Here is a 23,398-nt window from a genome sequence, read left to right on the forward strand (position 1 = left end):
GTAAGTGCTTAATAAATGTTCATTTTCTTCCTTCCTACTTATGATGTATATTAGGCAGTGAGGTAGCTCAGTGGATAGAGCAAGTCACTTAACCTCTGTTTGCTTTAATCCACTAGAAAAAGAAATGGCAAACCACTTTAGCATCTTTGCCAAGAAAACCCTATGGACAGTCTGATCCATGGGGTCCTGAAGAGTTGGACACAAATGAACAACAACCTACAGTCATCACACACTACTTTGTACCTTACTTATGTGTGTACATCTTATCACCTCTACTAAATAAGTTCTATGAGGGTAAGAAGCATGTGTTATTTATTTCTGTACCCCTAATACTGAGCACAGTACCTTACTCATAGTAAACTTATGCTTAATAAATATATGTTGAATGAATGAGTGAAAAACACTTGGATAAGTTGAGAAGAAAGTATGTTTCAGACAGGGGGATGTCACTCCCTTGCTTTCCATATGTGGCAGCTTCTTTTCCCTTTCAAGGCTGCATTTGATATTTGTTGTAACTAAATTCCATCTTGGTAAAACACCTTGAGAAGGGGTCCTACACCTCGACATCCAGCTCTCATAACTCCTTGCCCCAATGTTACTCACACCATCGCCACGTTGCTGCCATCAATAATGATATGACGAAGCCCTGGCTTCCCAGGGACATTTTCAAGTCTCAAGGTGAAAGGCACACTCAGGGCCTCATGAAAACGCTGGAAGCTGGTCACCAAGTTATTCACTTGTGGATGAACAAACGGCATATGCTGGTCACTGCTCACAGTCTTGGGGCATTTGCTCTTCTTCCGTTTCTCCCTGAAAACTGGGCCGCTGGCAAAGCAGGGTATTGGCTGGCAGTTTGCCTGTCTCTGCCTCTCGGGCTCCCCAAAGTACTTCAGCAGCGAGACAGGGACAGGGCCAAAGGGCTGGCCGCAGGACACATCCCGAAGGATATCTGTCAAGATCTCTGCCCTGGCAAGGGACATTTCTGGGAAAGGGGTCACCAGCTCTTGTATTGGTCCTTGCTCCCCAAAAGTAGTGACCAGCCTTGGTTCATGAAGCCAAGTGGGAAGTAGCCCTGGCTCCCAATCCCCAACAAGAGTTCCTCTCTGCAGGTTCCCTGAACAGACATCGTAGCCTCCAGGTGTCAGGGTCACTGGTCTCTGGCACATTTGGGGAGCTGTTTTTAGCACCTGCCACCACCCTGTGTTACAAGATGGGGGCACCAAAGTGGGATCCCTGAGGAGAGGTCTGCTCTTCCAATCTAGTCTCACAGGGATGGGACTTTGTGCTTGCACCTTGTATTTGAAGGGAGTTGCTTGCCTCAGTGGATTGGAGGGTAAGTTGCGCCCCCAGTCTAGGCCCCAGGGCAAGGGGGATGAGTGCCCATCCTGTACCCTCCAGAAGGTTGAATGCCCTACGCCACAATGCTGAGGCCCTAGCCACAGAGGTCTACAGGGACTACCCTGCCCCCAGGTTCCAGGGAAGCTCACATTCTTCCAGGAAGCAAATGGGATTGGGGCTTGGGACTTAAAGGCAGCCTTTGCCTCAAGATTATGGAACTGCTTCTGTGCTAACCCTACCTCCCTGATCTGGGCAGAGCGCAGTTTCGGATAATTCTCAGAGGAGAAGCTTACCCTGGGTTGTTCTTGCCCTTCCTCTGAGCTCCTCCCATGAGGGTCCTCCTTCCTTTTGGAAGGACTATCCCCCCAGCGAACACGGGGCTCTGAGGAAGGTTTCTGGGAACCTTGTGCCTTCGAAGCACTAGCACCATTCGGAGGCCCTGTGAGGGTAAGTGGACTCAATCCATCCCCCAAGACCTGCCTTATCAGGCCAAGCATCTCTTCCCGGAAGGAAGGGGAATTGACTGGCCGTTTATTTCCCCTGCAATTAGGAATCAGATTAGGGATCTCCCTATAGACTCGTTTGCCCCGGTTCCGTCCTCCTAGTTCTAGGACTGTCATGCCCTCTCTAATTACATGACCCTGTCTATCTTCTGTCCGGCTGACCTTCCCAGGTTCTCCATGTGACCCACAGTACTGGCCACGTTGGAGTGCCCTGAGCTCCAGAAGGGGCTTGGCTGATATCCTCCCGGGCTGAGGCCTGGAAGAGCCATCCAGAGGAGGTGCAAGAGGGCCCATCCATTCTGCATCTCCCCCATCCTTCACAGCTTCCTGCACCAGCCTCAAGAGCTCCTCCTGGACAGTAAGAGGCAGGCGAAGCAGGGCTCCAGAGTGCTCATCCTCCCGGCCCACCAGCAGAGCCCGGAAAGCCCTATTCACTTCAGCCTCTGGGACCCCCTGGGATTGGGTGGGTGGAAGGGGGTCACGCCCCAGCCGCTTTGCCAGCCCCTCTACCCGGTTCTGGGCCATGAAGAAGGCTTCAGCCAGGCCTCCCAGCAGCAGGGAGCCTGGGGCTTGGGGCACCATGTGGGCTGAGGTACCCCAGCACAGGCAATCCAGAAAGAGGCTGCAGGCTCCAAGGAAGACACAATGCAGGGCTGCGGGGTAGTTGACCTCCTCCCATAGCTCTGGGCTGCATAGGCCTTTCACGTATTCCTAGGGAAAGAAACATAGTAAAGTTAAGGCTTCTCTTTCCCAAGGGAAAACATTAACTGCTCACCGGCCACCTATCAGACTTTGCCCATTGTACCACAGCCAAAACATAGGTAGGAAAAGAAGGTCCATCTAAAGTAAGGGTTCATAACCCGAGGTCTGCAAACTTTTTTTCTAAACATTTGGATAACTATCTTAATATAATTGATTTCCTTTGTAATCTTGTTTAATTTATGCATTTAAAAATATTACTCTGGGACCAGCTAAGTGGTGCAGTGGATAGAGCACTGGCCCTGGAGTCACGAGGACCTGAGTTCAAATCTGGCCTCAGACACATAACACTTACTGGCTGTGTGACTCTGGGCAAGTCCTTAACCCCAATTGCCTCGCCAAAAAAAAAAAAAAACCATTACTCTGAGAAGCTTCACCAGACTGCCATAGGAGCTCACATGCAAAAAAAAGGTTACTGATTCAGAGGGATCCAAGATCCTAGAAGGTCTGAGTTGTAGAAAGGACCGCAGAAGTCACCCAGACCATACCCAGACACTGGCATCTCTCTCAACACAGTTAAAAGGCTAATTCACTAGATGCAATCTCTCTCCCCAGGCCTCACCTGCCTTACACACCCGTTTCTTAATATTAGAGACAACTGAAATTGGGTGTACAATGGGAAGGGAAGAAAAACTTGAGAGGATGGGGATACATGAATGTGGATAAAGACGAAAATAGAGTTGTAAGGTAAGTGGAAAGAACAATGGTTTGAGAATCAACACCTGGGAGGCTCAGTTTAAATCATATTTTTTGTTTTCATATTTTCTTCATTCCTGAATATATCCCATTTCCTTACCCTACTCATCAAGCCATCCCTTGTAACAAAGATATAAAGGGGCAGAGAGGAAGACAGGTCAGCAAAACTAACCAAAACCTCAGTAACTGACAGTATACCCAATTTTATACATCCATAATCAATCAATAAACTATATCATCCATAAACTTTTGTTAACTATATCAAATTGCTTACTATTTTAGAAAGGGGGAGGGGCAGGAGGGAGGAAAGGAGATAATTTGGAACTCAAAATTCTATATTTAAAAATGAATGTTAAAAATTATCTTTATATGTAATTGGAAACAATAAAATACTATTTAAAAGAGGGAAAAAAAACATTTGCCAGTCTCTGTGCTAAGCACTGGGAATACAAAAAGAGGCAAAATTCATTCCCTGCACTCTGGGAGTTTACAATCTAATGGATGAGACAACATGTAGACAATTATATACAAAGCAAGCTATGTATAGAATATATAGGAAGAAATTATCAGATGAAAGAAATTGGGATTAAGAAGGGTTGGAGAAGGCTTCCTGAAGAAGATGGTATCTTTGTAAGAACCTAAAGGAAGCCAGGGAGGTTAGTAGGTACAGTCCCCCCATGCCTAGAATGAAGAGGGAGAACACTGTACGCGTGGGGAATAGCCAGTGAAAATTCCTGGAGCTCTACAACCATATAACCCATAACCACTCTTCTTCTTCTTACAGAAAGGGGAGAAGAGTGCATCTCGTCAACTCTTCTCTGGAGCCCAAGTTTAGAGACCCAGGTTCTAAGCCCAGTTCTATCACCAACTAGGTGTGTGACCATGGGCAAATCCTTTCCCCCTTCTGAGACTCAGTTTTCTGATCCATAATTATGTTAAGATCAACTCTAAGGTCCTTTTCAGTCATGAAATACTGCAGTTGTATATCAAGTTGCCATTCTTTCTCTCTTCCTGAGTGGTCTCTCTTTTTTTTTTTTCAATTAACATCTCTGCCTCTCATTCCCTTACCACCCATAACTGAAAAAAGGAAAAAGAAAAACCCTCATAGAAAATATGCACTTCATGCAAAGCAAATTTCCTCATTGGCCATTTACAAAAATGGATGTCTCAGTTAACTTTTTAATTCCATCATCTCTGCCAGAAGGTGGGCAGCATGCCTAACCTCTAGTCTGCTAGACCTGTGGCTTATTGTTGCATTGATCAGATTTCCAAGGCCTTTCAGAGCTGTTTTTCTTTATAATGCTGTTATTAATAAACTATTCTCCTGGTTCTACTTACTTTACTCTGCATTAATTAATAGTCTTCTCAGTTTTCTTTAAAACTGTCTAACTCACTATTTCTTATGGAGCAACATTACAGTACTTTCACATGCCATCATTTGTTTCCCAAAAGGTATCTACCACCACCACCACCACCACCACACATAGTTTTCAGTTTGAGGCTACTAGGAAAAGAGTTGCTATAGATATTTTGTATAGATGGGTCATTTTCCTCTTTCCTTAGTCCCTTCAGGGTATATGCCTGGTAGTGATATTTCTGGATCAAAGGGTATGCACTATGTAATGACTTTTGGAGCTCCAAATCATTTTACAAAATGTCTCTTATTCTTTTAAATTGGAATCAGTTCCTGTCTCATTGGTTTATCATTAACGGGTCTCAGTGCTATTTTCAGAGTAGCGTGTGCGGCACAAGCTATCTGAAGACAGACAACCAAAACACAGGTAAGTCCTAAGCTGTCACGTAGTTACTGTATTTGCTGTAAGCACAGATAAGTCTGGTTTGAGGTATACGATCCAGAGACTGTAGAGGAGATATAATCCTCCTGGACCTTTGACCATTCCCTCTTGCAGGGGAAAGTCCAGTGTGGCTCTGTCCAGAATCAACTGACCCTTTGTTTTTCTAGCTGTTCCAAGCCTTCTAATGTTCACAGGATTCACTCCATCTAACTTTGTAACATTATAAAGAGCCATTGCTAGGTGGCAGGATGGTAGAGTGGAAAAGATTTTTGTTGTTGTTCAGTCATTTCAATCATGTCCAACTCTTTGTGGCCCCATTTGGGGTTTTCTTGGCAAAGATACTGGAGTGGTTTACCATTTCCTTCTCCAGTTCATTTTTTTAAATTTTTTTTTTAGTTTTTAGGCAATTGGGGTTAAGTGACTTGCCCAGGGTCACACAGCTAGTAAGTGTCAAGTGTTTGGTCTGAGGCCACATTTGAACTCAGGTCCTCCTGACTTCAGGGCCGGTGCTCTATCCACTGCGCCACCTAGCTGCCCCAGTTCATTTTTACAGATGAGAAAACCGGGGGGTTAAGTGATTTGCCCAGGGTTATAGTCTTCCTAACTTCAGACCTGGCACTCTTGCCACTGCACCACCTCACTGCCCCAATATAGAGTACTAGAGGAAATTAATAACAACAATGATAGCTACCATTTACATAGCACTTTCAGGTATGTAAAATGTTTTACAGATATTATCTCAGTTTATCCTCACAACAATCCCGGGAGGTTGGTGCAATTATTATCCTCATTTTACAGATGAAGAAGCTGAGGCTAAGAGAGTTCAGTGACTCACCCAGGGTCGCATAGCGATGAGTGTATGAGGCCAGATTTGAACTCAGGTGTTTATGACTCCATGTCCAATGCTCTATCTCTACTGAGCTACTTAAGTGCAAAATAAATCCATACAATGACCATGTTTCAAAACATCTCCGCACCTTAAGTCCATCACCTCTCTATCAGGAGGTGGGTAATATGCTTTGTCATATGTTCTCTAGAAACATGTACTCAGTGTTTTGGTCAAGGTTACCAAGTGTTTCAAAGTTGTTTCTCTTTACAATGTTGTTTTCCTTGTATAAACTGCTTACCTCACTTTGTATCAGTTTATACTATTCAGGATTCTCTGAAATCTCTTTTATGAATTCTTACAGCATAACAATATTCTATTACATTCATATAAAAATGTTTAGCGATTTCTCAGTTATCTAAGAGGTGATCTAAGGCATCCCCTTAGATTATATTTCATTGCATTTCCTTCTTGCCTTTTTAATATCTTCTTCAGGATAAGGAAGTTTGTTTTGCTTATGATTATTCCCCCCTAGTATTGTCCTTCCTCTTAACACCCCTCTTCCCCTTGGCCATTCTGTGTGTGTGTATATGTGTCCAACCTTCCTTTGTCTGTTTCAGATAAGTGGGCTTTCTTCTAATACCCATCTGCCCACCCCTTCCTCTCAGGCACTAGTAAGTAGTATATTCCTCCTTTTACCCTTCCTTCTCTTGTTCCTCTTAAAACCCTCAGAAGAGAGCCAATCTATTCCTAAGACCTCTGTTCTTCTAATTTAACTCTATTTGAAGACATTAAGGTTCTGAAGGGATGCTTGTTTCTTCTCTTCCCTTTAGAATATGCGTATTGCATCATCATATAGCTCCTTCCAATTACTCAATCAAATTTGCCCTTCTAGTTTCCTCTGGACCCTCGTACTTGTAGTCAGCTAGAGTCTTTATGGTCACTTCAGATCTAAAATTTTAGGAGTCTATGGCTATGTGATTTATTGATCAGGAAGGACACTAAAGCAACTTCAAAATCTGTTTCTGGTATCAGTGGAAGCTTAATAAATGCTTGTTAGATTGAACAAACTTGAATTAGATTGGATTGGATTACAATCAGTAAAGCATAGAGCATTAGAAGGACAGGCTTCAGGCAGTTCGATAGTACCTAAAAGCCGATCTTATAAGTCTTATACATATGTATGTATGTATGTATGTACGTGTGTGTATGTGCGTGTGTGTCTATATGTGCATGTATGCATGTACACAAATATGTGCATATGTATATGTGTGTATACATGTGTGTATAGTGTTATTATTGTTATTGCTTTTATACTTTTGTATATAGATAGCATTCAATAAATGTTCATTGATGGACTAAAAAAATCACTTTAATTGGACAAGTGTTTACAATGACATTCTCTTCTTGGTTATAAATAGCATTTCTGCGTAGCTTACGGCAAACATGTAAATGCTGATAATTAAAGTAATAATCATAAAGACTTCTGCCTAGGACCCACTCAAACCACCCTATATATGTCTTAGGCCATTTGTATTTGCTAATCACATATACCTTTATACATAATTTATAGCACCAGGCCTGGAGTCAGGAAGAACTGAGTTCAAATCTGTCCTCTGATACTTACTAGCTGTGTGACCCTGGGCAAGTCACTTAACCTCTGTTTGCCTTAATTCCCTAGAGAAGGAAATAACAAACCACTCCAGTATCTTTGCTAAGAAAACCCCACGGATGGTATGGTCCGTGAGGTCATGAAGAGTTGGACCCGACTAAACGGCAACAACAAAATCTGGCTATGGGACTCCAATTTGCTTCAACACCTCATGAAACCCCCAATTTCATTAAATGGGTATACTCTCTACCAACACAGAGAACGCCCCTCTACCTCTTAACAATCCTCATGAGTTGCTGTGACTAAAACATTCCCCATCTACTGGCTGACATTCTAGGGAGAGAGCGAGATTCATTGTTTCATCAGACCTGTGATGTCATTGGCATTAAGAACTCCCAGAGAGGAAAATCACTCTCCCAATTCAAATCAGCACGTGCTTGCCTATTTATAGTTTGAGAGAGTTCCTTGGAGCACTGAGAGATTAAGTGATTCGCCCAGGAGGACAAAGTCAGTATATATCAGAGATAGGACTTGAATACAAGTCTAAGACTAAGCTGGTGGCACAGTGGAGAGGGTGCTGGGCCTGAAGTCAGTTAGACCTGGGTTCTAGTCTGGCTTTAGATACTTACTAGCTGGGTGACCCTGGGCAAGTCACTTACCTTCTGTTTGCCTCAGCTTGCTCAACTATAAAATAGGGACAATAATAGCATCTATCTCGCTAAGTTGCTGTAAGGATCAAATGAGATAATATTTATAAAAGAGCTTGGTACAGTGCTTGGTACATAGTAGGAACTATATAAATGATTATTCCCTTCCCCCTTTCCTCCTCTAGCCATTAAGAAATTCTGCTTCTCAGGACTCATAATAAAACAGAAAATAACTGACTTTATATAGTATGTAAAAATCTGCAAGGCATTTTCCATACCTCATCTTGGATGTATGTTGCTCAGTTATTTCAGTCGTGTCTGACTCTTTGTGGCCCCATTTGGGGTTTTCTTGGCAAGGATACCAAAGTGGTTTGCCATATCCTTCTCCAGCTCATTTTACAGATAAGGAACTGAGGCAAACAGAGTTAAGTGATTTGACCAGTGTCACACAGCTAGTAAGTGTCTGAGGCCAGATCTGAACTCAGGAAGATGAGTCTTCCCAATGCCAGGGCTGACACTATACTATACCACCTAGCTGCCCCTCTTGGATGTATAGGAGCTTCCTAATAGCCTGTGAGGTAAAGGTGCTATCAGTATCATTCCCAATTTTACAGATGAGAAAACTTCAGCTCAAAAGTTAAGTAACTGCCTAAGGGCACAACGGCACTGAGTGCTGAAGACAGGATTTGAACCCAGGTCTTTCCTGACTGCAGCTTCAGAAGATCCAGCTTAGGTGAGTTTTTTTTTGGGGGGGGGGAAGTGTGGAATCTTGACCCATGAAGTAGCTCATCATTGTAGGGAATTTTGAGTGAGGAAACTCCCTCTACCAATGCAGATTGCCACCTGCTCTGCAATTTATATTCTTAGAGTTGCCTTAGGTCATTGAGTGGCTAAGTGACCTGCCTAGATTCACAAAGCCAGGATGTGTCAAAACTTGAACCGTGGGCTTCTTGATTCAGAAGCCAGTCTTCTATCAATACTATCCACTTCTCATATTGATAATGTGGATGGTGGTGATGATGATGACCACTACAGCAGCTCAAATTTATGTAGCACTTTTTTTTAACTAGCCCTGTGATTTCACTGGCATAAGGAATTCCTAGCAAAGAAAATCCACTGATCATCTCACAATGTCTAGTCTTAGTCTCTGAGGATACTGAAAGATTAAATGTCTTCCCAAGGATACACAGCCAGTATGTATGTGTCAGAGATGGGTTATGAACGCAGGTCTTCCTAACCTCAAAGCCAACTCTCCATCTAATATGCCATGTTTCATGTTAAAAAGCCTATCTTAACGGATCTTCATAAAACTATTTACTTCACTGAAAATCAACAAATGCTGATACTCTGATGTATTGATACTATAATGAATTCATCGCTATAAAAATTCTTTCTGCCAAGATAGACCAAAACCCACCAGGACTTAGCTTGTAAAATTTTTGTCCATATTTTTCCATAAATCCTCCTACCCAACACACTGCAGACCTTTCCCTTGTGGTTTGGTTATCTTGGGGCTGCTGATGTCTTACTTGGGCTGTCCACCCATTGCCTCTCATTTCTACTACACGAAAGGCCTTGCTACTCTCTCCCGGCAGAGAGGTAAAGGACAGAGATCACAAAATTTTGAAACATCTATTCTTTTTGGACATGGCAAATGCAGAAATTTGCCTATACATATTTGCAACAAGGGTTTTGTTTTTCCTTAGTTCTCAGTGTGGGGGAGGAGAAAAAGGAGGATTTTCGAGGGAGGGAGAGAAGGTAGATTTTTGCTGATTGAAAAAAAAGAATATAATTTTTTAAAAGCCCACCTCCTTTTCCAGTCACCTGGGTCCTCAGTGACAAAGACAGTATAAAAATAATAATAGCTAGCATTTATATAGCACTTTAAGGTTTACAAATTGCTTTACAGATAGCCATTTGATCTTCACTACAACTGTAGGAAGTAAATCCTATTAATATCCCCATTTTATAGAGTAGGAAACTGAGGCTAAAAAGCATACATGACTTGCAAAGGGTAACACAGCTACCAAGTGTCTGAGGATGGATTTGATTTCAAGACCTTCTCAACTCCAGGTCCAGTGTTCTATCCTCTGCACCACCCATCTGCCTGCAATATACTATATTGGAAACACTCCTGTCTCTGCAGTCAGAAAAGTAGGATTTATATCCCACCTCTGACAATTATTGGAAATGTGACCTTGAGCTGAAGTCACATAAACACTCAAACTTCAGTTTCCTCAGCTATAAAATAAAGGATTTGAGAGTGATGATGAACCGGGGCTGCTCACCTCCTAACAGAGAGGCAACGGACTCAGAGTGTAGAATGAGACCTACATAGGATGTCCCAAAAGTCTTAGAGCAACAGCTTTAAGCTATTAAAGCAGATCAAAGCTGTTCTAGGACTTCTGGGACACCCTCTATTGTTTGGACACAGCCAATATAGATATTTGTTCTGTTCATGCCTATTTGTTACAAGGATTTTATTTATTGTTTTGTTTTGTTTTGAATTAAATGGTGGGAAGAATGGGAGGGAAAGAAAATTGTTTTAATAAAAAAAAACTTAATTTTTTCAAAAGAGATTCAACTAGATGGCCTCGGATGTCCCTTCCCAAGTTTCATGTCTATGAAACTACTATATGTCTTTTATACTACTTATTTCACACATACATGTCACAACATGGCACCACCTTCTTACACCCCAAAATGCACATTTCCCACATCATATAAATGAGTAAGCTGAAGGTCAGAGAAATTAAGTGATTCAAGATAAGTGAAAAGACAGTCCATGAGTGCTTGGTGCTCTCATAAAATACAAGTTATTTAGAAGAGATCTATCATTACCAACCCTCCATCTCTACCTGCTTCCTCTGTATTAGTTCTTCCTTTATTGCCCCGTTTTTATAATATAATTGCTCCCTCTTACCTTTTCCTACCCAGTTTTGTTTTCTGGAATCACATCCATTATACACAACTCAACTCCAACCTTTCTTTCAAACTATCTTAGTAATTATGACAGTTTTCCATTCAGTTCTGGTCTTTTTGTTACAAATACCTGAAAATCTTTCAGTCTGTCAGATGTCCATTTTTTTCATTCAGGATTATATGAGAAAGAAAATAGTGAGTAAAAATAAGATAGAGGGAAATTCACAAATAGTAATTATAACTTTGAATGTGAATGGGATGTTTACAACAGCTCTCTTTGTGGTGGCAAAGAACTAGAAATTGCAGGGATTCCATCAGTTGGGGAATGGCTAAACAAACTGTAGTGTATGGTTGTGATGAAATACTACTGTGCTATAAGAAATTATGAGCTTAATGACGTTAGAAAGGCATGTAAAAACTTGCATGAAATAATGAAGAGCAAAATGAGCAGAACCAAGAGAATATTATAGACACTAACAGCAATATTGTTTTTAGAACAACTTTGACAAATAAGTAATCCTGATTATTATAAATGTTCAAATTAAAAATAAAGGACATATGAAGAAAGATGCTATCTGCATCAAGAGAAAGAACATAAACAGAAGTATGTATAGACTAATTTTACATACATATATCTATTTGTGTCTAATGGTAGCCATCTCTAGGGCAAGGTGGAGGGAAGGAAGAAAAAAAGGAAAAAATGTACATGATAACATTATCATTTATTTAAAAGGACTAGCAAGCTGTACATAATAGATTTGCAGTTTCATGTGCAATCATCTTTTTTATTATACTGTTATGGATATGCTTGTTTTATTCCATAAATTAAAAAAATAAATTAAAAAAAGAAGAAATCTAGTCTCAAACAGCAGTGTCAAACTCAAATGGAAACTGTATATAAGGGTCCCTGGTCCCATTGACTTAGAAAACCACATATTAATATTACCTATGTTCCATTGTAGTTTTATTTTGTTAAATATTTTCCAATTACATTTTAATCTGGTTTGGGCTATGTTTGACACCTCTGGTCTAAGTTACAAAAAAAATGGGATTGTTAAACGGTTATCAATGATCTTTCAAAAACAATGGAAAATGGGAAAGGTTCCACAGCACTAGAAACTGATTTCCGAAACAAGGAAAGAAAGTGGACTTTTCAAATTATCAGTCAGTGAGAGAGTCTTGGATTCCTGGCAAATGTCTAGACTGTATTATTAGAAGAATGGCTCATGCATATTTAGAAAGGGAAGCTGTGAGCATTAACAGCCAGCATGGGTTTCTTGATTAAAGGCTAAACTAATGCTGCTTCCTTTTTTTTGCTTTCTGACAGAGTTGCTTGATCAGGGGAACGATGGAGCCATAATATACCTGGATTTTAGTGAAACATGTGATGAGATCTTTCATCAAAATCTCATGAACAAGAGGGAAATATGTGAGCTAATAGGATAGTTAGGTAGCTTCGAGAACTGTTTCGATGACTAGACCCAAAGATGATGATTAATAAACTGATGTCAACCTGAAGAGATGTCTCCAGGGGCAGTTAGGTAGCACAGAGGATAGACCCATGGAGTCAGGAGGACCTGAGTTCAAATCTGGCCTCAGACACTTGACATTTAGTAGCTGTGTGACCCTGGGCAAGTCACTTAACCCCACTGCCTAGCCCCCCCCAAAAAAAAAAGAAAAGAAAAAAAAGATATCACCAGTGTAGTGCCAGAAGTCTCTGTCTTTGGCTTTATTCTGTTAAACAGTTTTATCAGTGACTTGAATAAAGACATGGATGATATGCCTACCAAATGTGTCAATGCTACAAAGTTAGATGGGTTAGCTAACACACTAGATGACAGAATCAGGATGCAAAAGGACACCATAAAGTTTGAATAACTGACTAGATCTAATAAGATAATATGTAGAAAGGATAAAGATAAAGTCTTAAACATGGGTGCAAAAAATCAATTGCCCAAGTGCAGAGTGGGAAATATATGATCAGACAGCTATGAAAAAGACCCAAGAGTTTTAGTAGACTACAAAATCAATATAGTCCCAAAGTTTAGCAGTTTAAAAAGTGAATGTGACCTTAGGATACTTAGAGAGGTATAATGTTTAGAGGGAGGATAGTTATGCTCTTATTATGTTTGACCCTTGTTAGACCTCACCTGGAGTATCATGTACAATTCTAGGTATCACATTTTAGATAAAACTTGGATTTGTAAACTGATTGAATGACAGGTCCCAAGGAGTAGTGACTAAAGAATTAATGTCCATCTAGAAGGGAGGGGGGTCTCACGTAGAGTGCTCAGATATTTGTCATTAGCCCTGAACTACTCAATATTTTCATCAATGACTTTGATAAAGAAATAAATAGCATACTTATCAAATTTGCAGATAAGAGATAGCTAACAAATTGTACTAAAGTTAGGATCAAACACTTTGATGAGCTAGAACAATGGGCCAAATATAGTGAGAGAAAATTTTAAAAAGGCAAACATAAAGTTCTATGCTTCAATTTTAAACATAGTCAACTGCACAAGTACAGTGTATAGATCATGAGGCTAGAGAAGAACTCAGGTAATCAGGGCAACTAGGTGGTACAGTGGACAGAACACCTGCCCTGGAATCAGGAGGACCTGAGTTCAAATCCAGCATCAAAAACTTATTAGCTGTATGACCCTGGGCAAGTCACTTAACCCTGATTACTTCCCCCCCCAAAAAAAAAACCCCAAACCAAACAAAAAAAAGAACCAGGTAACCAAGAGATAGCGTTTGTAGCAGACTATAAGTTGAATATGAATCAACCACATGATTCATCAGTCAAAAAACTAATGTGGTCTTGGGCTGTATTAACAGAGGTATAATATCAATAACAGAAGTAACCTCCATCTTCACAACACTTCAGTGGGACTACCACCCGACTTTGAAACCTCACCTCTCCCCTGGACTACTACAGCAGCCTCCTAACTGGCCTCCCTGCTTCCAGTCTCTCTCTCCTCCCATATTACTGCCAAAGTAATCTCCCTAAAGCACAAATCCTGCCATGTCACACCCCTGCTCAAGAACTTTCAATGACTCTATTACCTGTAGGGTAAAATTAGATCATCAGAACTCGATTGACATTTAAAACCTTTAACAATCTGGATTCATCCTGCCTTTCTAGGCCTACCAAAGCAGCACTCCAATTGCCTACAAGACATATCAGCCCAAATGCCTGACCAGGACATCAAACTTAGCATATCTTAAAACTGTGTTTATTATCTTTCCCCTTAAATCTGTCCTCTCTTCTGCCTTCATTACTTTTTCATTAGAACCACCATAAACCTAGTCTCCTATATTTGGGGTGGAGAGGGGGGCATGTTATTTTTGACTCTTTCATTTCTTGTCTTCTATCATATCCAATTACCAAGTTCTTTGAGTCTACTTTTGAAAAATTTATTGCATCAGGCTCCTCCTCTTCTCTAGTTCTACTGCTACTACCTCAGTATAAAGCCTCACTTACCATCTGTTGGACTATTCCAATAGCTTCCTAATGAGCCTCCAAGTTCTCCATACCACTAACCAGAGTAATCTTCCTTATGCACAGATCCAGTCCTATCACCCCTCTGCTCAAAACCCTTCAATTCAGCTCAACGTTGAATGCCTACTATTTGTAAGGCACTGGGCTACAAGAGAGGTCTACAAAGACAAAATGAAGCAGTACTTGCCTTCAAAGAGCTTATATCCATTGGGAAATAGAACAGGTATGCTCATAAGTCAACACTAAGCATGTACAAAATTGTAAACGTCAATTATTTCGAGCAGGAGAAAACAATGCCAACTGGAGAGAAAAGGAAAGGCTTCAGGTAGGAGAGGGCACCTGAGCTATGTATTGAAGAAAGTTCGAGATTCTAAGAGGTAGACACGAGGAGGGAGGAGATTCCAAGTGTCACAGGGACAGTGACAGAAAATACAACGTTAAGTGTATTTCATCAGTCAGCAAGCCAGTTTGACAAGAATGGAAAGTCCATGAAGGGGAATAACATGAAACAAGATTAGAAAGGTAAATGGAAGCCAGATTATGGATGCCTTTATGTGCCAGACTGGAAAGTCTGTATTTTAGCCTAGAAGCACACAAGGAGTGACTGCTGAGAGGCAGCTTTGGTGAAGTGGATAGATAGAGCACTGAACTTGGAAGCAAGAAGATGTGAGTCCAAATCTTCCCTTAGACATGCCCTTACATAACCCTGGGCAAGTCACTTCATCTTTCTTGAACTCAGTTTTCTCATCTATAAAATGAGAGGGACATACTTAATGATGCTTAAAGTCTCTTCCAGCTCTAAAGCTATCATCCTAGGATTCTAAAATTTCAGGAGAGAAGGGGCTGATGTGATAAGCCTGATATTTTTGGGAGAAGGGAATAAACATGTATTAAACATCTACTAGGTGCCAGGCATCAAGTCAGGGGTGGAGAACCTGTGGCCTTGAGGCCACAAGTGGCCTTCTAGGTCCTTTTGACTGAATCCAAGTTTTACAAAACAAATCCTTTTATTAAGGGGATTTGTTCTGTGAAGTTTGGACTCAGTCAAATGGCCGCACTTGAGGACCTAGAGGGCCACATGTGCCCTTGAGACCACAGGTTTCCCACCCCTGCATTAGGCTAAGAGCTTTACAGATATTATCTCACTTGATCCTAACAACATGCTTGTGAAGTAGATGCTATTATGATCCCCATTTTTATAGCTGATGAACTGAGGCTAGATTTGAACTCAGATCTTCCTGACTCCAGGCTCAGCAACCTATATGCTGTACCACCTAGCTAAACTTAGCAGTTTGGTAGCTATGTGAAAGATGGATGGGAGGGGAAAGACTACAAGTAGAGATAATTAGAAGGTGATTTAAATAGTCCATGAGACAAGTAATGAAAGCCTGAATGAACTAGGCAAAGACCATGTGAATGTAGAGAAGGGAAAGGATGCAAGAGATACTGGGGAGGTAGAATTGACAAGACATGGCAATTGTTTGGATATGGCTGGGGGGGGGAGGTGAAAAGGAAAGTATCAAAGATGGCTCCAAGGTTAAGAATTTGGCAACTGAAAGGATGGTGGTACCTTCAAAAGAAACCAGGAAGTTTAGAGAAAAGATGTTTTGGGGGGAAATAATGAGTTCCATTTTAAAGAGTTTGAAATGCCTATCTGTAAGATATCAAAAAGGAGGTGTCCACTAAGAAGTAGGTAATTCAGGACTAGAATACAGGAGAGAGATTAGGCTTCAATGGCTCTCTATTACCTAAGTTTACGCTCCTCAGACTGGCATTCAAGGCCCTCTCTAACTTAATCAACCTACCTTTTTCTATCCTTATACAATTTCACCTTCTTTATGTTCCAGCCAAGATGGACTACTTACCCTCCACCAAGCAAGACTCCAGACTTTCCCACCTCTTTGCCTTTGCTCATCCCATTCCCTATACTTTCGATGTTGCCCTCCCTCACCTCAGTGTACTGAATTTCCTTAGCCACCCTTTAATGCCCAAATCAAAAGCAATCCCTCTCTCTCCATGAAGCAATCCAATTGGTAATGACCTATTTGCCTCCACACCCTTCGACTATATATAGCACCTTATTTGCACCTCTCTGATAAACTTACTTCACATTACAGATATTAGTGTTTTCATATTTCCTTACTAGAACTCCATAAGGTGAGGATAATAATTGATTTAAGCTTTAATTCTCCCCTATAACCTACCACAATGCTCTATACATATCAGTTGCTTGACATGTTTGCTGAATTGAATTATTAAATTCAGTGATGAGTTCATAAGTCATTCACTGCCACCACATGCCTTCACTTGATGCTCAGAAGAGTCTAATCCCAGCTTCCTTCTGCTATCTCTGCACTAGTCAAGAGGCAATTACCTACCCCCCCCACCCCCACAGACCAAGAAGGTATTGAAAGTCACTTTTGGTTCCCTTCCACCAATATTCTGCTATTCCCATGATTCCCTTTTGTCTGGAAAGGTAACTATAAAGTTGAGCTGTATCTCTTCATGGTCTCTCTCTCTCTCTACTTTAAATATCTTAATCCAATTCAATTCAAGTAACTATTAAGTACGTAAAATGTTCAAATCACAGCACAACAGGCTGGAACAAAAAGATTAAAAACAACACAGCCATCCATGAAAATATTTTCAAAAGCACTTCTTTACAGTAGCAAAGAACTGGAAACAAAGTAGATGGCCACCAATGGGGCATGTCTAAATAAACTGTGGTATGTGAATATAACAGAATTTTACTACGCTGTTTAAAAAAAGGGGGCGGGGATTGTGATGAAAGTAGAAAAGACTTACAGGAACTGTTACAAAGTGAAGTAAGCAGAACCAGGGAGGGAAAAGACTATCATTGCAACAATGTAAATGGAAATTTAAAAACTGAAAATGAACAATGTGAAAACTACAATTTAATGAAGTCCCAAAGACCAGATGAAAAACTCCCTCTCTTCTTGACAAAGGTGGAAGCCTATGGATGCAGAATACTGCATATATTTCAAGACTCAGTTGACATATTGATGAGTTTTGCTGAGTTGCCTGCTTTCCTTCTTTATTTTGAAATCTCTGTTACAAGAGAAAGCTCTGTGACAAAGGAATACGATGTTAATTTTAACATTTTTAAAAGAAAAAACCCCACAATCTCTATCCCCAAAAGAGGTTACAACCTACTAGAAGTATAAGAACGAATAACTCATATTGCTAAAGGTCTCTAAAGTTTACAAAATACCTTCCTCACAATCATCCCCTCCAGAAAACCAGCTTCTGCTTACAAGCCACCCACTAAAATAAGCAAAGCAAAAGTAACAAAAACAAAACAAAACAAAAAGATCCAGGGACTTGGGAGAGGAAAAGGATGGGGAAATAATCTGTTTCCCAAGCTTTCCCCTGAAGGGGAAAAAATAATGAATTCTTTTTGTTCACTAATTCACTATAGAGAAGCCAGGCCATCCTAGGGTTTTTTCCCTGCTGCCCAGTAATAATATTCTCAGTAATGTATTCATTCTTTTAAGAATCCTAGTACAGCAAAACAATCTGGAGATTCACCCCCAGAGTAGATCATCTAGAAAGAGATTTTCTTGTAAAAACCAGAAAATCTAACAAGAATACATGACCCTGTAACTCATCTGACCTTTCATGGTCCTCTGAACTTGAAAGCCACTAGAACTCACCTTCTCGGACTGAAATATACCCCAAAGCTTCCTATTCCTAGTCTTTTTCTCCCCCATTCACTTTATTCTCACTGACCTCTCTGACTGACTCAACCCTCCCCTTCCCTAGGAACCCTGTGTGTGTATATATAGCTATAGCTATATAGCTGTAGCTACACACACACACACACACACACACACACACAATCATGTTACAAACAAAGAATGTTCAATTCTGCCACTCTCTATTAAAAGACTTTAAAATGTTTAATTTTTAAATTAATTTTAAATTAAAAATTAATTTTTAAATAGGATCAATAGCATCACCATCATTATACCTGGGAAATTTATTCACTCTAGAGGCATTGAATGTTATGTTATCTCTCTAGCCCAACCTCTTCATTTTACAAATGAAAAACTGGAGGTGCAAAGAGGTATTTGACTTGCCTAAGGTCACAAGCAGTTACGTGATAACAACAGTTAGATCTTGGGACTTTGAATAATGAAAACCTGAGTTCAAACCCAGTCTTAGATATTTACTTTTTGTGTGACCCTGGTCAATTTATTTAACTTCTTCCAGTCTCAATTTCCTTATCTATATAATGGAAATAATAATAGCATGTATGTCACAAGGTTGAGCACCAAATGGGATAATATATGGAAAATGTTTTCTAAACCTATATATCCTACACAGTAGTAGTAAATAGTAAGTAAGGGAGGGAGGAGGAGGAGTAGCAGCAGCAGTGGTAGCAGTGCTCTGCCACCACTCCCAAGCTGAGTCCAAGACCTAGGCCTGGTGACTTCTAGGTCAGTGCTATTTCCAACTCTGGCCTACATCCTCATCCCCAACATGGCACCTGGAATAAATTCTCTCTACCTGCTCTGTTCAATAAGAGAGAATAGACGATATTGTCAAAATCCCTTGTCTTTCCCATGTCTCTACTTTAAACCTCTTATAATCCTAGGTTTCTCAATGGGTCATGGATATTATTCACAAACATGGAAATCTGTGTACATATGTGTGCTTCACTCTTTTTTTGTTTGTTTTTATTAATTTTTTTTGTTTCACTCTTTTTGTATCCCTAGAATTTGAGTCCCTAGAACATAGTAGGTGCTCCATAAACACTTGCCAATTGTGAGAAGGGCAGAATTGAAAGAATAAGAAGCCCTGGGGAAGTGGTGATACTGGCTCCAAGGAACTTGCAAGAAGAATGGGAAGGGGAGGTAGATGGGATGTTACATTAGACATGGCCTGCAGGAGAGAGGCACTGTCCTACAGAAACAAAAGCAATGAATGCAACTTTATTTAGAAAGATCTCAGGGTGGGGAAGGGGAGGGGAGGGGAGGGAAGGGCTCAGTAGTATTCAGGAAGTACCTTATAAATCTTTTTTTAAAATGTATGGAGACTAAAGTCCTTATATGCTACCCAGGCTGGAGGTATAGTGGCCACTCACAGACCCAATCTTCCCATTCAAGTATCAGCTCTGATAACTACTAGCTTACAACACTTTGCAGTATATAATGTGATGAAACGTTATTTCATCCTGAGAACCTATAAATATAAAGAATTCAGGAAGACTTGAGACGATACCTATGAACCAATATAGAACCAAGTGAGCAGAACCAGGCCAACAATTTGCACAATGACATATGATAACATTCAAGACTGTACTGAAGTACTCAAAAACTACAGAACTCTGATCAATACAGTAAGTAATCATTACCTCTGAGGACAGGGAGAAGGCCTCCCACTTCTCAGCAGAAAAAGGCTAGAATACAGGTATAGAATAAAGCATACATTTTCAGACTTCACCAATGTTTTGCTTAACTGTACTTATTTATTGCAAAATATGGTCCTAGGAGAAGAAAAAGTGACAAGAAGAAAAAGAAGTGACAACAATGTAACTTTTAAAAAGAACATCAATAAAACATTGTGTCTTTAAAACTACTAATTAAATAAGCTTGAGCACGTTTCTTCATCTGTAAACTGCCATAACATTTCTTTGTACTAGTTAACTTTACTTGAGGTCAGGGGAGGCACTCCCAGAAAAGGTCATCGGTTCATTTCACATTCATGAAAGTAAGAAAGCTCAAAGTGCCCACTCCTTAAAATACCCCCCAACAGAATTTATCATTAGAGAAATCCTGTATAACCACCTCAGTCCTCTCAGCTAATAGGACACTGCCATCTCCCCTTACATTGAATATAGTCATCCCTGAATGCCTAGAAAACTTAGAAAACTGAGGCGGTTAAACAAGCCTAGTTGAAAATCCAAAGCCAGCTGCTGTGTAGCTAGGCCTCCTCCACCCCATGGCCTAAGGCCCATTTGGACAGTTTGGTAGAGACACAGCTGGGAAAGGGGGGCGGGGGAGAAACAGTTCAGGAAGAGAGGAAGAAAGAGGAACAACAGAGAAAAACTGAGTAGCATTTCTAACCCAGAAGATAAGATAATAGGAAGGAGACAGCAACCTTAGGAAAAGAGAGAAGCTTCAGTAATGTCTGAGGAGGGGGTGGTTATAGGGTGGGGACCAAGAGGAATGGGCAGAGCCTGCAAGCTCAGTCCAAGGGGAGACTTGTGGAGAAAGCCAGCCAGAACCAAAAAAGAGGCTCACTGTGACCTGGTCTGTCAAACTTCCAGCCACAGACAGCAGGCTCTTTCATCCTGGCAGCCTACAGTTTCCTCCCCAATCCCCGCCCACCCCACAACTCCACAGGAGCCTTCCAGAACTCCTTTCCTTCCCCCCTCCCCCCCATATATTCTTATTCCTTTAGCCCCCAAGGGACAGGAATAGCAATGCAGTGCGCTAAGGTTTAAAAACAGATTGGGAATCAGGAAACCTGGGTTCTACCTCTAACTGTGCTACCTACTGTATTTCTTGGACAAAAAACACAAGTCCTCTGGACCTCGGTTTTCTCCTTATCCCTTGACCTAAGGTGCTGCTGATTGTCATGTTCTCATGTTACACAAAACCAAGGGATTGAGTTGAATAATTTCTACAGTCCCTTCCAGTTAAAATTCTGATTCCAAGTTTTAAAACTTAGAAAAACAGGATTCAATTGAGTCACATGGAAACAGATTTCCAGCTTAGCTTTGAAGGCAGAGGCTAAGGGGCACAGATCATAGAAAAGTATGGCTCTTAGCTCACAGGATGGTGCCATAAGAACAAGGTTTAGGGTGCCCTGGGGGCCAGATACCCCCAAATTCTGGCTCACAGGACAGGCCTACCCCCAAGTCATACACACACAACGTTATATAGCCTGCCGAGTTCTCACATTACAGAAGGGGAGGGGATGGACGTGTGAGGGCACACGCAAGTGAGGAGGGTGGGGCAGGAAAGAGGGAGGCTGAGGGGTCGATCTTCGAGAGAACTAGGAAAGATACACTGGCTGGAGGGCCTCTGCCGGACTTAGAGCAGGCGCCATCCAAACCAGATTAGGAGAATGAACTGGACAATTCCTTGGAGTCTCCCGCTAACTCAGGAGTTTGAGATCATCCCTCGCGCACAAAGAGGGGATCTGGGCTGGGAAGGGGATATTAAGCGAGAGAGGGGAATAGAAAGGCTGAGAGGAGGGGCGCAGCGTTTACCTTGGCTCTGCCCACGTTCTCCTGGGGGCCCTCCAGCTGCAACCAAATGCTGGGGGCCCCGGGTTCCGGCTCCCCGAGGACACTCAGCTGCACCCTAAAGATGCGCTCCACATGGGGCCGAAGCTCCAGCACCGAGTCCTCCGCCTCCGCCGGCACAGTGAAGCGTCCCGGGGGCTCCCGGCCCCGCATGGCTGCGCGGCCGACCCTAGGAGAGACAGACAATCCGTCCCGGGGGTCGGAGGCGGGGGGGGGGGGAAGGTGACACGTTGCCCCTTCTGCCGTGCGCAACTCCCCAAACCCCTCAACTCAACTCTCTAACCGAGCCACCTCGCCAAAGCCCCTGCTCCTGTCCCAGTCGCTGCCCGGCCCCAGCCCCGAATAGTGCTCTTCCTGGGACCCTACAAGCCCCGCTTCCTCTAGGACCCACCAATTGTGAATAAAGATCCCTCCTGCCCAGGGTTCCGGTACCAGTCTCTGTCCCTGCTCAGCCCTCTCAGGAGACCCCAGCAACCCCCTTTCCTTAGGGACCCACCAACCGTGGTTTCGGATCCCGCCCTCCCAGGGCTCTAGTCTCAGTCCCTGATTCTGCCTTTGCCCCCTCAGAGCTCTCCCAAGGCCCCAGCAACCCAGTTCCTACTCGACCCACCAGCCACGGCGCCGGATCCCGCCCTCCCAGGGCCCCAGACCCGAACTAGCTAAGCTCCCCCTGCTCAAGCAGCACTTTCTTTCTGCCCTGGGGCTGGGGCTGGGGGTGGGACCCGCTCCAAACTCAACCCCGCCCCTACGCCCTCCCCTCCGCCGCCCACCCTCTACCACTCCAGGTCCCCAGCCTTCGCTCTTCAGGCTCCTGGAGAACAGAATAAACTTTTCTCCTCTCCCCAGCGTTGCAGGAGTCTGTGGAGCAAGTGGAGGAGGGGAAAGGAAGAAGGAGGTGGAGAGGGAAGACTTTAAGAGGGGAAGGGAGGGTCCCTGGCTACCACCAAATGAAGTTTTAAGCTTTGGGCCAAGGTCCAGAGTTCAGGGGTCAAAAGCTAATTTCCTTCCAAACGACTTTAATAAAAGAGGACGGAGCAGTGGTGAGGTTCAAGGTATAGAGGTGTGAGTGTTTGCAAGACCCATTCCTCTGAAATCTGGGAGAATTCGCCACTTCCACTTCCAGCCAACCCTGCCCCCTTTACCTTCCGGCACCCCAGCAACTCCTTTACTGAGAGAAAAGGGTTAATACTGATTTTAGGAGGAGGATGGTTTAGACTTTAGGGAACCTCTGGGTCAGGAAAACAAACAGGAAGTTAAAGGGTAACAGGACCTATACCATCCCACAAAATTCCTGAAGACACAAAAAGACTGGGACTGTTCAGCAACCCGCTATCATTCCCTATGGCCACAGAGATGCACGGTCTGGGAGAGGAGGGAAGATTTTAAAGACTTAACCTTTGTTTTTAAGTCTCCTTTTAACCAGTAAGTATGAGTTACAATTTGAAAGGGAAAATTGGGTAGAAGGGAGAAAGTGGCCACTAAATTCATCTCAGTCATCTCTTGAAGTCTAGCTAGACT

General features: G+C 42.2%; 1 protein-coding gene across 2 annotated transcripts in view; it reads right to left on the bottom strand.

Annotated features, from left to right (window-relative positions):
• NYNRIN (NYN domain and retroviral integrase containing) overlaps positions 1-22,728 on the bottom strand; it is a 41,227-nt gene extending 18,499 nt beyond the window's left edge. The window contains exons 1-3 of one of the 2 annotated variants that reach the window (XM_020972172.2): positions 22,651-22,728; positions 21,845-22,049; positions 604-2,552 (exon numbers count right to left, since the gene is read on the bottom strand). In XM_020972172.2, coding sequence (XP_020827831.1) covers positions 604-2,552; positions 21,845-22,033 — 2,138 coding nt within the window. In that variant the 5' untranslated portion in view covers positions 22,034-22,049; positions 22,651-22,728. Of the gene's footprint in view, positions 1-603; positions 2,553-21,844; positions 22,050-22,490; positions 22,620-22,650 lie in introns of those variants that run through there. The other variant, XM_020972107.2, reaches the window with a different exon arrangement.
• Between the last annotated feature and the right edge of the window lie 670 nt (positions 22,729-23,398).

The sequence above is a fragment of the Phascolarctos cinereus genome, unplaced genomic scaffold (genome assembly GCF_003287225.1).
Source record: "Phascolarctos cinereus isolate Bilbo 61053 unplaced genomic scaffold, phaCin_HiC Scaffold_3;HRSCAF=262, whole genome shotgun sequence".
In the NCBI taxonomy this organism is placed as follows: Eukaryota; Metazoa; Chordata; class Mammalia; order Diprotodontia; family Phascolarctidae; genus Phascolarctos; species Phascolarctos cinereus.